General features: G+C 39.2%; 1 protein-coding gene across 1 annotated transcript; it reads right to left on the minus strand.

Moving 5' to 3' along the window:
* Positions 1 to 1214: 1214 nt before the first annotated feature.
* Positions 1215 to 11536, minus strand: ZNF485 (zinc finger protein 485). The gene is made up of 5 exons (XM_019444966.2): positions 11400 to 11536; positions 10904 to 10990; positions 9005 to 9131; positions 8181 to 8276; positions 1215 to 2722 (listed from the first exon to the last, which is right to left on the minus strand). The coding sequence occupies exons 2-5, from the start codon at positions 10934 to 10936 to the stop codon at positions 1641 to 1643; spliced, it is 1338 nt and encodes a 445-aa protein (XP_019300511.2). The 5' UTR covers positions 10937 to 10990; positions 11400 to 11536; the 3' UTR covers positions 1215 to 1640.
* Between the last annotated feature and the right edge of the window lie 3414 nt (positions 11537 to 14950).

Below are 14950 nucleotides of genomic sequence, written 5' to 3' on the forward strand. Positions count from 1 at the left end.
ATGATGAGTAATATAAGCTTTGTAAGCTAATCAAATTATTTCCTTGAGAGTGGATTTTCTGGGTCAATGGGAGCGTACATTTAGATTGACATTCGTGTTGTCAAACTGCTATCCAAAGCTTAACCAGTTTTCACTAATAACACACATATGCCCAACGGTGCTACTAATTAATACTAACCATTTTTAGTTTCTTGAGTTGAATGTTTAGTTCCTTTCCCTTCTGTTCTATAAAATTCATAAATAATCTGGCTTTAGCTTATGTTTTAAACTACCACTGATATATTTGTATTATAAAAGATTGAAGTAATGCACAAACTATATAAAAGGGGCCCTACACCATTATATAATTTGGCTTTTTTCCCACTTAAAGTCTTGGTTATCTTTCCGTGTCAGTTAAAAAACTAACCCATTAAGTGTTTATTGATTGAATGATTGCCTTATAATTGCTATGTATTAAATTACTGCATGGTAGTCCAAAGAATGCATGTATCTTAATTTAACCATTGCCCTAGTGATAGATATTATGGTGACTCAAATTGTGCATTACTATAGTGCTCTAAAGACTGCCTTTACTCTTTATTGGATTTTAAGAAGTAGAAATGTTAAGTCAAAGGGTACAAGCTTTCTAAAAGTTGGCAGATACACAATCAAATTATGCTTCTCATCACCAAACACTTCATTAATTCACAATTCCTTCAACAATACGTAAGTGTGCCTATTTTCTTGCACCCTCAAAAGTACAAAATATTTTCTATCTTATTAATTTTTGCCAAGAATGACAAAAAAAAATCTGATCATTTTAATTCACATTTCTCTAAAGCTGGTGAATTCTTTTGGACTATTTATATTTCCTTTTTCTGACAACTGTACATTCATATTCCAAGCCATTTCTCCACTGGGATTTTTATATTATTCTTATGTACCTTTATGAACTCTTTAGATATTCTAAGTATTGTTTGTTATTTATGATGGTGATAATATTCTCTCCAAGTCTGGCTCTTTGTATTTTAACACCATGAAGCCTATGGTCATACAAAAGCTTTTACTTTTTATGTGGTTATTTATTTTATTTTTATGGCTTCTGAATTTTCTATTTAGAAAGACAACTAGGTTTAACTATGTTAAATTATACATTAATGTATATGCGATTAAATATTTCAAAAGAAAAGTCAAAGTAAAAATTTCATTTCATCATACCAATAAAAACATTCTTCTCAAAGATAAAAAACTTCTGGACTTTATTTTACTAGATCTTTTTGAATACATAGGATATACACATATAAACAAAATAGCTTCATTTCTTAAAATGTAAATTGGACCACAATATGTAGATTTTCTGCAACTTACTTTTTTTTAACTGGAACAAGGTATCATGGGGATATTTCTATGGCTCTCTATAGAGCTCTACTTCATTCTTTTTACTTGCTACATAGTGTTCTATAGTAACTATTTCCATATTGATAAACATTTAGGTTCTTCAAATATTTCACTAATACAAACCATACTACAGTGAACATCCTCACAAGTGAGAAGTTCTCCAGGATAGAGGTATGCAGACTATTTTTGTTAAGTGTGTGATTTGTGGAATGTCTCCCCTTTGACGGTCAAAAAGAATAATTACTTTTGCCTGATTTACCACACTAATTACATTTGACGGCTCTTTCTTTGTTATGCATTTTCTTATGTTGTTTAAGGGCTGAACTCTGAGGAAAAGCCTTCCCACATGCATTACATTCATAAGGTTTTTCTCCGGTATGGATTCTCTGATGTTCCACAAGGCCAGAGCTATGTCTGAAGGATTTCCCACATTTCTTACAGTGATAGGGCTTTTCTCCAGTATGAATTCTCTGATGTCCAATAAGGGTTGAGCTCTTCATAAAGACTTTCCCACAGTCATTACATTGATAGGGTTTATTTCCACTATGAGTTTTCTGATGTCCAGCAAAGGATGAGCTATACCTGAAAGATTTTCCACACTTACTACAGTGATAGGGTTTCTCTCCGGTATGCATTCTTTGATGGCTAACAAGTGTTGAGCTCTTCCTAAAGGTTTTTCCACATTCATTACATTGATATGGTTTCTCCCCAGTATGGATTTTCAGATGTTCCAACACAGTTGAGTTATCCCTAAAAGCTTTCCCACATTCCTTACATGTAAAAGGCTTCTCTCCACTATGTATTCTCTCATGACGAGTAAGGGCTACATTCTGAGCAAAGGCTTTCCCACAGTCATTACATTTGTAGGGCTTCTGACCAGTATGAATTCTCTGATGACGTAAAAGGATAGAGTTCTTTCCAAAAGCTTTTCCACATTCATTACATTTATGAGGTTTCTCTCTAGAATGAATTTTCTGATGATTAACAAATGTTGAGTGCTTCTTAAGGAATTTCCCACATTCAATACATCTATAGGGTTGCTTGCCTGTGTGGATTTTACGATGATTTAAAAGGGATGAGCTGCTCATAAAGGCTATCCCACATTCATTACATTTATGGGGTTTCTCACCAGTATGATTTCTCTGGTGGCTAATAAAGGAGGAATTGTATTTGAAGACTTTCCCACATTCCTCACATTTATAATGTGTCTTCTCTGTGGAACTTCTGCCCTCCCAGTCCAGGCCTCTCTCCATCATGTCAATTTTTGTTTGTTCTCCCAGATCAGATCCTTCAGAGGTATTTTGCTTTAGGGTGGACACCTTTGTTTCAAACCAGTACTCCTGGACTGAAAAAAATTTTTTTAATTCAAACACTCTCTATGTTGAAATACTGAAAGTGTGAGCTGCACAGGATAAGAATAATGTTCTCTTCTACACAAGTAAGGGTTATGTAAAATTAATGCATCCCACTTGTGACTCTTGCTAAGAAAAGACGGCAAGACTAAAGATAAAAGTTAAGTAGGCGTCTAAAGAAATGGCAGGAAGTTATATTATAAACTTTGTATTTAAAGAACGCAAAGAGCATCTAAGAAGTTGGCAAGTTAGGAAGGTAACACAGAACCCGCCCCTCCAAAAATAGATGAGAATGTGAGAATACACACAAATTTGCAGAGAAAACCAAGCATCACAAAGCAAACCATGATTGCTAGCACAGAATCCTGTAGGGTAGTACATCTGAGAACATTTTAATGTCTCCAAGAACTTAAGGATAACATTTCATTGTGAGAATTTAACAGAGAACCAATATTTAATGTCTCAGAGAAAAACCAGACAAAACATTTAAGGAACCAAAACAGTTCTCAGGCCTAAAAGATTCTAGACTTTAATCTAAGTTTTTAACATACCTAAAAAAGAACATACCAAATTGTGACTTTTTTGTTGTTGTTGTTGTTACAAAGTACACACACAAGACCCAAGAGAAAATATGCAAGATGATGCTGACAAGTAGATGCCAGAAAACTAATGAAGCCATATTTGTGATAAATCAACAATCAATGATCAATTCTTTTACTGAATGAATTTTTCTTATATACAGATATAGATATATACACACATACATATATATTTATATTTTTATTATTTGTATTTATATTTATTATGATTCCATACATCAGATACTAGAGCTAAGATTTATTTTTTTAGGAAAATGCAAGAAATGAAGCCTGGTGAGTAACAGCCCAGATCCTTCAAATGGCCTTTAAAGGGATATACATTTAATGTATAATGGTTAAACTAGAGAAAATTTCAAGATACTGATTGTAAAGGTAGGTAGAGGCAAATTAGTCACATGAAGAGAAATGCAAGTATATGGACATCTGTTTTATGACAAAGGTAGCTTGCAGAGCAGTGAGGAACACGGGTACTTTTTTGGGAGAGTTAAATATGAACGCTACCTCTTACCATGCACAAAAAATCAGTTTCAAAAGTACGATAAATCTAAAAGGCAAACAATAAAGCTCCTAGAAGTTAACATAGAAGAATGTTTTCATGAACTTGGGGAAAGATTTATTAAAAAGAACACAAAAAGCACTGTCAAGAAAGGGCAAGATTGATAAACTAGAGATCATTAAAATTAAAACTTCTATTCATCAAAAGCCCATTAATAATGAAAAGCAGAGAGAAGGGTGATACTGCATATGTAATCAACAAAGGGCTCTCTGAATAGATATTTCATGAAAGATGATATATAATGGCCAATAAACATTTGCAAATGCCCTCAACCTCATTAGATATCAGGGATAAGGATATTAAAACCACATGAGATACACAACACACCCAAAGAATGCCTAACTTCAAAAGACTGACAATATCAAGCACTGGTAAGGATACGGAAAAATGAGTACTCTCACACACTGATGGTAGAAATATAAATGGTACAAACCTTTAAAAAACTATTTGGCATTATGTAGTAAAGTTGAATATATGCACATCCTATAAAATAGAAAATCCACTCCTAAGTATGTGCCCAGAAGAAATGCATCTACATGTGAATCAAAAGATAACCCATAAAATTGTTCACAGCATCTCTAATATTAGTCAAAACCTGGAAATATCCCAAATATCCATCCAAATATATGCAATAAGCTATGGTATAGCAATACAATGAATGAAATACTCCATTTCATTTCATGTTTTCAAAGCATGGTCCCCAGTCCAGTAGCATTAGCATCAGCATCACCTGGGAACTTGGTAAAAATTTTCAGTTCACTCTAAACCAAATAAATAAAAAACTCTGAGGGCTGGGCCTAGTAATTATACTTAAGCATGCATTCTGATGAATGCTAAATTTTTAAGAATCCTTGGTCTACACAAAGGACAATGAATGAAAATGGCCAAATAAACTTCAGTGTTAGTCTGGGTGGGGAGGGGTTAGGGCAGGGGAACATGGCTAATGATTGGGAGGGATCAGCATGTTATTTAGTAGTATTCCCAGGGTTCTTTTCCTTGACCTGAGTGTTGGTTACACAGTATTCGATTTAAAAATACCATACTAATTTAGGGGTGCTTGGGTGGCTCAGTCAGTTAAGCGTCCAACTCTAGATTTCGGCTCAGGTCATGATCTCATGGTCATGAGGTCGAGCTCTGCATCATAACCAAGAGGCATTTGATAAAATTCAACATCGTACTTATTTTAAAATAAATAATTTCTTAATGAAAGAGGTGAATTAAATTTTTTTAATGTTTATTTTTTATTTTTTGAGAGAAAGAGAGACAGAGACAGAGCACAAGTGGGGGAGGGAGGGAGAGAGAGGGAGACACAGAATCTGAAGTGAGATCCAGGTTCTGAGCTGTCAGCACAAGGGGCTCAAACCCACGAACTGTGAGATCGTGACCTGAGCTGAAGTCGCACGCTTAACTGACTGAGCCACCCAGGTGCCCCGAAAGAGGTGAATTAAATACTTACTACATAATAACATTCAGGTTTCCCAACCCAATAACCAGCTAAATGGCAGAATCCTAGACACAATCCTGTTAGAGACACAAAAAGACTATCATATCCATCATTACCATTATTGTTGACAATACAAAAACAAGTCAATATAAAACAAACTTTAAAAAAACACATGCTCAACTACACTCCTGATAAGAGAAATGCAAACTAAAATTACAATAAAATTAAAGTTTTTAACTATCAGTTTGGCAATGATCAAAAAGTATAAGACATTGTTGTCAAGGTATGATCAGATTGGCATCCATACATTATCATTAGGAATATAAATGTATATAATCTCTATGGATACTGGTAATATTCACTGAATTTAAAAATACACTTACCCTTTCACCTACAAATTCTTCTAGAATTTATCCTATAGATTTACTTGTACTTGAGAGAACTGATATGTATAAAGATAATCACTGCATCATTCATAGTTATTATGTCCATCAACAGGGAACTGATAACATAAGTTACAGTACATCCATAAAATGAAACACTGTACACCCATTAAGAATAAAACAGCACTCTAAATGATGTAGTTATGTGAAATGATTTCCAAGATATTACAAAAGCAAGATACACAATACTGTACTACCATGTGCTTTTAAAAAAAAGGAATACATGTATATTCTTGCAAAGCACACATTATATCTAGAAATTTCCACAAGAAATTTATATAAGAATGCCTCCAGGGAGAGGAACTGGATGATTAAGAAAGGTATGTGAAGGGAGTGCCTGGGTGGCTCAGTCGGTTAAGCATCTGACTCTTGATTTCGGCTCAGGTCATGATCCCAGGATCATAGGATCGAGCCTCACATTAGGCTCTGTGCTGACAGTGTGGAGCCTGCTTGGGATTCTCTCTCTCTCTCTCTCTCTCTCTCTCTCTCTCTCTCAAAAATAAACTTAAAAAAATAAATAAACAAAGGTATGTGAAGAAGACTGCATACAATTTGAACCATCTGAATTTTGTACCATATGTATTTCTAAAAACTAAAAGAGTAGAATATGCAGAAAAGGAGGATGAACTGTGAAACATGGAATGGTTGTGAAATCTTTGTCTAAAGATTTATTAGTCTTCTAAATGGATGGAAGAAATATCAAAGGAAACATTGCTAGTTTTTACTACACCTAAATTCTAAACATCTTATTTCAAAAAATACCAAAATTAAAACAGAAAGAACAAAGAATAAGGAAGACTGAGTTACTACTACTACTGAATTACTCAATAAGGAATCTACACAAAAATTTAGAGGGAAAGGGGGTGCCTGGGTGGCTCAGTCGGTTAAGTGACTAACTTCAGCTCAGGTCATGATCTCCTGGTTTGTGAATTTGAGCCCCACATCAGGCTCCTCAATGATGGTGCAGAGCCTGCTTGGGATTCTCTCTCTCTCCCTCTCTCTCTGCCTTTCCCCCATTTGTGCTTTCTCTCTCTTTCAAAATAAATAAATAAAACTTTTCAAATTTTAGGAGAAAAAAAGTTAAACATAGTAAGAACAAAAGAATTACTGAAAAGCGTTACAAAACAAAACAAAAAAAAACAAAACAGGGGCACCTGGGTAGCTCAGTCAGCTAAGCACTCAACTCTTGATTTCGGCTCAGGTCATAATTTCACAGTTCATGAGATGAAGCCCTGAGTCGGGCTCTGCTCTGGCAGCATGGAGCCTGCTTGGGATTCTCTCTCTCCTTCTCTCTCTGCCCTTCTCCTGCTCACACACACATGTTCCCTCTTCCTCTCTCTCTCTCTCAAAATAAGTAAAAAAACATTAAAAAAAAAAAACCCAGGTTAAACAAATTATATATATCACTGGTATTTTCCATGAAATATAATTATAAAAGTTTCTCTGAAGATGATATAGGCAAAATGACAATTAGAGTTGGTTTTTTTTTGTTTTTGTTTTTTTTTTAACGTTTATTTATTTTTGAGACAGAGAGAGACGGAGCATGAACAGGGGAGGGTCAGAGAGAGAGGGAGACACAGAATCTGAAACAGGCTCCAGGCTCTGAGCTGTCAGCACAGAGCCCGACGCGGGGCTTGAACTCACGGACCGCGAGATCATGACCTGAGCCGAAGTCGGACCCTTAACCGACTGAGCCACCCAGGTGCCCCGACAATTAGAGTTTTTAAAAAAGGAATACTAGCAAGATAAATGTTGTAGGTGAGAGAAACATCATGTTTAAAGACTTTGAAATGAATTATGATGCAAAGAAAGCGACTTACAGAAATTTATGCAAAGTATACATAGAAAAAAGATGAGAGCCAAGAGCAAAGGATAACAGAAATTTTAAAAGGGGAGAAAATGCTTCCCCATCAACTTGTTTGCTAAAAATAGTAATTATCTGATAGTGAGGAAACTATGCTTACATTGGAATCTGCCACTGCCACTATATGATTAAAGATAATGGATATTAAAACCAGAAAAGGATATACAGTCATTTATTAAGCTAACCATGAGAGAATTTGAAAGGAATTGAAAATGGACAGAAGATAGAAACAAAGTACAGCCCAACAAGTGCCTGAAAACAGGGAGGGAGAAAAAAAACACATGAAGAGACTGAGGATTTCAGGCGAGAAGTCATGGGCCTGAGGCCCTCGAGAAGGGAGCAGCTCTCCACAGGCACGGATAGAATGAGGAGAAAAACGGCAAGTCACCTGACGCAGCGATGACATTAAGAGGAGGAAAGCGGTGTCAAGTTCCCCCACGCGGCTGCACAGACACGCGCCCTCTGAGGTGAGCCTTGTGACCAACAAGTCCTCCTCACCACTCTGTGTGCTGAGCTGCTGCTTGAAATGGCCCCGCCTCACTCACCTGAACAAGTGCCTGATGGAACTTGCTGTACTTCCATCCGTGCCTCGGACCCTTGCTCCAACTGGGTGATTAGTTTGGGTTTGGAAGAGAGAAGCCCTGTTCATAGAAAAACACAAAAGGAATGTGACTATGGTCATGAGCACAAGCAGTCATCCCAGACCTCAGTCTCAGGAAGGTTTCCACATCAGAGAGGCCTAGAGGGTGTTTTGAGGATGTCCAAATCATGTCCAAATCATGCTAGTTATAGAAAGGTAGGAGGGAAGGTCAGTTAGAAAACCAGGCCTCCTTGAGGATGAGAACTCCTATTGTTGGTGGCAGACAAATCCTGAGATGGAAAATTTAGAAAACTGGGCTAGACAACACACATAGCTGCCATCTTAAACTCTGTATGGCTCTGACTTTCTGAGGGATGGGACTGTGCATAAACTCCAGCCTCTAAGTCCATGCTAAAAACAAACAAAACTTCCTATTTACGATTTAAATACCCCAAATCAGGGGCGCCTGGGTGGCTCAGTCGGTTGAGCATCCGACTTCAGCTCAGGTCATGATCCCACGGCGTGTGAGTTCGAGCCCCGCATCAGCCTCTGTGCTGACAGCTTGGAGCCTGGAGCCTGCTAGATTCTGTGTCTCCCTCTCTCTCTGCCCCTCCCCTGCTCATGCTCTGTCTCTCTCTGTCTCAAAAATAAATAAAAACATTTTTAAAAAATTTAAAAATAAATAAATAAATAAATAAAATAAAATAAAATAAATACCCCAAATCATTTACCCTGTGAAAACACACAGTTGCCCAGGAAATCAATTTTGAATTAAAAAGACATCCTTACCCACTGACACCAGATTCCCATAGTTTTCCAGCATCACATCCTTGTACAGGGCCCGCTGAGCAGCATCCAGGTGTTTCCATTCAATCTGGGTAAAGGCCACAGCCACGTCCCCAAATGTCAGTGATCCCTGCAAAGTCAAACCCAATTCTTCTCACCAAGGAATGTTTATACCCTGAAGCAGGGAACCAGGAAGTCCTCATCAGAAAAGGAGAGCAACACCTTCAAGGCCAGCTTCTGATACTTCAGCTTGTTTATGCAGAGGGAAGTGGAACACAGTTAACAAAAGGACAAAGGGGGAAAGTAAATGACAAGCTCAGGAAGCAGACTTGCTACCCAGGAACAAAAAATCAAAAGAAGCTGGAAAATCCAGCCAGGAATAAGAGGAGGTCATGGCCCCTCATTTCAACCACACTGCCCTCCTCACGTTCTTCCAACACGCCTATCATGCTCCCTCCTCTGGGCCTGGCATTTGCTCATTCCTCACTTCATAGGTCTTTGCTTAAATGTCACCTTCTCAGAATGTTCTTCGCTTTTCTCCCATCCTCTACCACTCTCCATCCCATGTCCCACTTCACTCTCTTCACAGGATTTCTCACTACTTGGCAGGACTAGATTTATCATCTATAATGTGAGCTCCAGGAGCTTAGGGACCACTTGGGTCACTGTTGTCCCCCTCGCCTAAAATACTGCCTGGAACATAGAAGTGTTCAAGGATTCGTCAGTCAACAAATAAATAGAAACTCCAAAAGGCATGCAAAATGATAGTGGATTTATCCTAGAATTTACTAGGAAATAATATATATTTGTCAATTGCCTCTCACAGCAATAGCAACTTAGTATGTACCACGCACAGTGCTAAGCCCCAAGATAAACACCATCTCTCTGCATTTCTGCCATGATGGTCTATAAAGTAAATCTATTTTATAGCTAAAGATACTAAGGCTCAGAGAGTTGAAAGAACTTGTTCAAAGTCACAGGGCTGGTTGACTACAGAATAAAAAGGAGCTTTAAAAAGTGATAGTGAGACTATGGAGCAAATAGGAAGATATTTCATAACATATTAATATGTCATAACATATTAAAACACATTAAAAGGAAAAAATGGATAAGCCTAAAAAATACTTATACAAAAGTGTTTCAAATGAAATAATTTGATTTGTTAGTGCAATAGGAATATGGATCATCTTTAATTTTTAAAATTTTCCTTTACTCTTTATTTGTATAATAGTCAAGTAGGTCTTACTTCCTTTCAAAATGCTAATTTACTTCCTGTCAACTTCTCAAAATTCTTCAAAACCCAGTTTTGTCCAGCATACAGGCAAACTCCAGCCTGGCATTCTAGATCCCAAATGTTTCCAAATTTCTCTGGAACCCGTGTTCATGGTTCAGATATAATGGCTTCACTCATGTTATAGCCTTCCCCTAGTCACCCCACCTTCTGCAATTATGCAAACTTAATTTAATCTTCAGGAAGAACTAAACACACCCTGAAGACTCCTCTGACCCCTGAACATCAACAGAGCATTACCATCATTGTGTCATATCTATCAGCCTCTGTCCTTGTATGATGTGTCTGTCCTTCATCTTCTGCGAGGTGGCAAACTCACTTTGAGACAATGGCTATTCCTTACCTACAAAGTACTCTTCAGTTTCTAGCACTCTAGAAAGCATGGGTAGCAATCATCTATTTAGTGAATGACTCTGTAATGTGTAGAGAGGACATGAAGGGACAACAGTAGGGAGAGGGGTCCTTTCTCCGCAGCGCTGCACCTATCCAGGATTGGCTCAGGGAACCTAATTTGGTCCATACACAGGGCAGAGCACCTTCCAGACAAGCATAAACCCAGCTTCATTTTGAAAGGGTGGCAATTCCTCAGGAAAAGTTAAAACCAAACTTGCCTGGATCTGGGCTCTTGGTAGCCTTGGGGCCATCTGTCTCCTGAACTGTTCTCCCAGGCAAGGGCAAAGAATCCTGAATAAGCCAATCTGGGAAAGAAGAAAGGAAATATGAGGAAGTCCCTCCATGTCCTAAACTAGCTAGAACTTGCTCTCTGCAAGCTGAACCGACCAGTCCTCCACCCTCCCTACTCCGCACAAAGGTGGGTAGACAGGTGAAGGTGGTTAAGATCAGGACTGGCTGCCTGGAGTCCGGCCGGGCAGCAAGCTCCAAGCCAAGCTCCGGCTGTCAGTCAGGCACCTTCGCCAAAACGGGTGGCAAGTCTCGTCGGTGACTCGATCTCTGGGCCTCAGGCCAAGCCTTTAAACTCTCAGGCGCCGGAATGGGGCGGCCATTCAACACAGTACGGCTCATCTGGGTGGGGCCCCGGCCACATCTGCCTGTCCCCTCGCAAACCGGCTCCTTTCTCGGCCCGCCCTGGGGAAAAGAGGGGCGCACCAGGTCTTAGTGCCTGCCTGGCGGCCGCCGTTCCAGGACGGCGCTGGGCGTGCTGGCCTACGAGGCTGCGCGCGCCGAAGAACTGCGACCACCCAAAGCTGTACTGGTCTCCGAGACCCGCGAGCGGGCAGGAACCTCGCTCTACTCACACGGAGGCCGGCAGGGCCGGAAACGGAAGCGGCCGCGGAGCCCCTGGGAAATGTAGTCTCGGATGCAGTCAGATCTCAGGGTCTCCATCGTATGCCTATGTTGGCATCTTTGGAGAGCTTTGAAAAGTAATGGGGCCTTGGTCCCAGCTCCAGAGATTCCGGATTTATGCTCTAGGTATAGTCCTAGCACTGGGACTTTTAAAGTTCCCAAGTGATTCTGATGTGCAGCCAAGATTGGTACCCAATGCTAGAAACTAATGCAAATCTGTAAGGCATATTTTATGTTACTTTGGGGCAGCTATTTATGATTGATTTGTTCACCTATTGGTTTCAGAGTAATGCTGTTTTGATTTCAAGTTAAAAAAAAAAAAAGCATGTTAGAAAAGCAGAGCACCCAAAACACTAAGATTTTTCTATTTGCTAGCATAGAAGATGGAACAAGATTGGATCCGTTTTTTAAAACTGTGGTTTTTTGGGGGTGCCTGGGTGGCTCAGTCGGTTGAGCATCTGACTTCAGCTCAGGTCATGATCTCACGGCTGGAGAGTTCAAGCCCCGTGCCAGGCTCTGTGCTGACAGCTTAGAGCCTGGAGCCTGCTTCAGATTCTGTGTCTCCCTCTCTCTGCCCCTAACCCACTCACATTCTGTCTCTGTCTCTCTCAAAAATAAATAAACATTAAAAAAAATTTTTTTAATTTAAAAAATAATAAATAAAAAATAAAACTTTTTTTCAGGGCACCTGGGTGGCTCAGCTAGTTGAGCGTGTGACTTTGGCTCAGGTCATGATCTTATGGTTCATGAGTTCAAACCCCACAATGATTTGGTGCTGTCAGCACAGAGCCTGCTTCCCATCCTCTGTCCCCTCTCTCTCTGCCTCTCCCCTGCTTGTGTGCTTTCTCTCAAAAATAAATAAAACACTAAAAAAATAAATGGATACAAATGTGTTATTTTCTAGAAAAAAAATCCTCCTTATACACTCCAGGAATTGGACAGATTAGGAAGGAAAAATGTATCTCTTTTGTCCAGTTAGGACTTCTTATTTGAAAGACTATTTCTCAGAATGGGGCAGTTATTCACTGAATTAATAGTGATTAACCAATGCCCTGCTAAGTGCCACTCACTAGTCTAGATGCTAAGGACAGAGCACTTGACAAGGCCTCCCTCCTTAACCAAACTTTGGTCAGGGTCTTCTCAATCCTCTTCTCAATAAGGCCTTGTCTTTGGCCTAATGAGCCCAATATTAGCAAAGATCCCACTAAACCAGTTCATCAAGAATTCCCCCACCCTTGGATCCAATCAAGCTTCTTTTCCCCCATCCTTGATACCTAACCCAATTCTGCTCTGCCCTCCCCCCACCTTGATACCTAACTAATTTCTTCCTAGAAATTTTCCATTTACTCCCTCACCCTATCAGTTGGCTATAAAACCCCATTTGTCCCTGTTGTGTTGGGAGTTAAGTTCAAGCTCTCTCCCATATTGCGATGCAGTGAAATCTTAAATAAACCCTTCTTTTCAATTCAATAAGTGTCAGTATATTTTCTCTTTGATGCAGTTAACAAAATAAACAATGTCTCTCCCCTCAAAGATCTTACGTTCAGATGGGCATCAGGAAGAGAGAGATTCAACAAAATCAGGGTAAAGAGGTAGGAAGAGGATTCTTATTTAAAATAGAGCTGTAAGGATTGGCACCTTTGATAAGAGATCATATGTTCAGAAGTCTGAAGGAAATGAGGTAACAAGAAGGAGTGTACCTGTGGGAAGTCAGATAAAACAGCAGATGCAAAACCCCTACAGAATATGCTTCATTTGAGGAACAGCAAAAGGCCAATGTGCTTAGAACACTAAAAACATAGGTAAAAGCTAGAACATGGGTGTGATGATTAATTATATGTGTCAACTTGGTTGGGCTAAAGGGCACACAGACAGCCAGTAAGATATTAATTCTTGGTGTGTCTGTGATAGTGTTTCCAGAAAAGATTAGCATTTGAATCAGGAGACTGAGTAAAGAAGAAGAAGATCCACCTTTACTAATAATGGGCAGGCATCATCCCATCCTTTGAGAGCCCAGGTGAACAAAAAGGGAAAGGATGAATTCTCTCTTTCTTCTTGAGCTGAGGCATCCATCTTCTCTTGTCCTCAGACGTCAGAGCTTCTGGTTCTTAGACCTTCAGACCCTGGGACTTCCTCCAGCACACCACCCCCTCCCTTCTCAGGCCTTCAGCCATTGGTTCCACTGGTTCTTGGGCCTTCAGACATAGACTGAATTACAACGCCAGCTTTCCCAGTTCTCCAGCTTGCAAGTGGCAGATCATGGGTCTTCTCAGCCTCTATAACCACATAAGCCAACTAGTTAATTAAATACACATACTATCATTCTATTTCTCTGGAAGACCCTGACTAATACAATGTTGGTCCATTTAGTCCACTGCAAGGATATTGGCTCTAATTTTGAATGATATAAGCCATCAGAATGTGGGGAAATGGGAAGCCTCATTGTTGGTAGGATCATAAAATGGTGTGGCCACTTTGGAAAACAGTTTGGCAGTTCCTCAAAACCTTAAATATGGAGTTACCATATCATTCAGTGATGCCATTCCTAGACACCTACCAAAGAGAAATGAAAATATACATCCACACAAAAACTTGTACACACGTGTTCACAGCAGTGTTATTCATAAGAGCCAAAAGTGGAAACAGCACAAATGTCCATCAACTGGCAAATGGATAAAAAGTGTGGTATATCCAAACAATGGAATGATATGTGGCAACAAAAAGGAATGAAGTAGTGATATATGCTACATAATTGATGAACTTTGAAAATAATACTAAGTTAAAAAAAAAAAAAAGATAGTCACAAAATACAATGCGATTCCATTTTTACAAAATGTCCAAAAAAAGGCAACTTCATAGAGACAGAAAATATATTAATAGTTGCCAGTGGATGGAGGGAAGGAGGTATGGGGAATGACTGTTAATGGGTATGAAGTGATGGGGGGTGATGTTTAAAATTAAATAGTAATTATATTAGTTTCCTAGGACTATCGTAACAAAGTACCACAAACTTAAGCAGTAGGAGTTCATTTTCTCAGCCTGAAGGCTAGAAGTTCATTATCAAGTGAGGCTGGTTCCTTCTGAGACTTTGGGTAAAATCCTTCCTTGACTCTCCCTACCTTCCTGTGGTTGCTGTCAATCCTTGGCATTTTGTGGCTTGAGAATACTCCTGTGTGTCTCTGTCTTCATATGGTATTTCCTCTTATAAAGATAGCTAGTTATATGGGATTAGAGCCCACCCTAATGACCTCATCTTAACTTGATTATATCTACAAGAACCCTATTTCCAAATAAGGTTACATTCTGGAGTACTGGGCGTTAGGACTTCAAGTATGAAGGGTGTGGGGGAGGAC

This window comes from Panthera pardus, unplaced genomic scaffold (assembly GCF_024362965.1).
Source record: "Panthera pardus isolate Hobbes unplaced genomic scaffold, ASM2436296v1 HiC_scaffold_22, whole genome shotgun sequence".
Classification (NCBI taxonomy): Eukaryota; Metazoa; Chordata; class Mammalia; order Carnivora; family Felidae; genus Panthera; species Panthera pardus.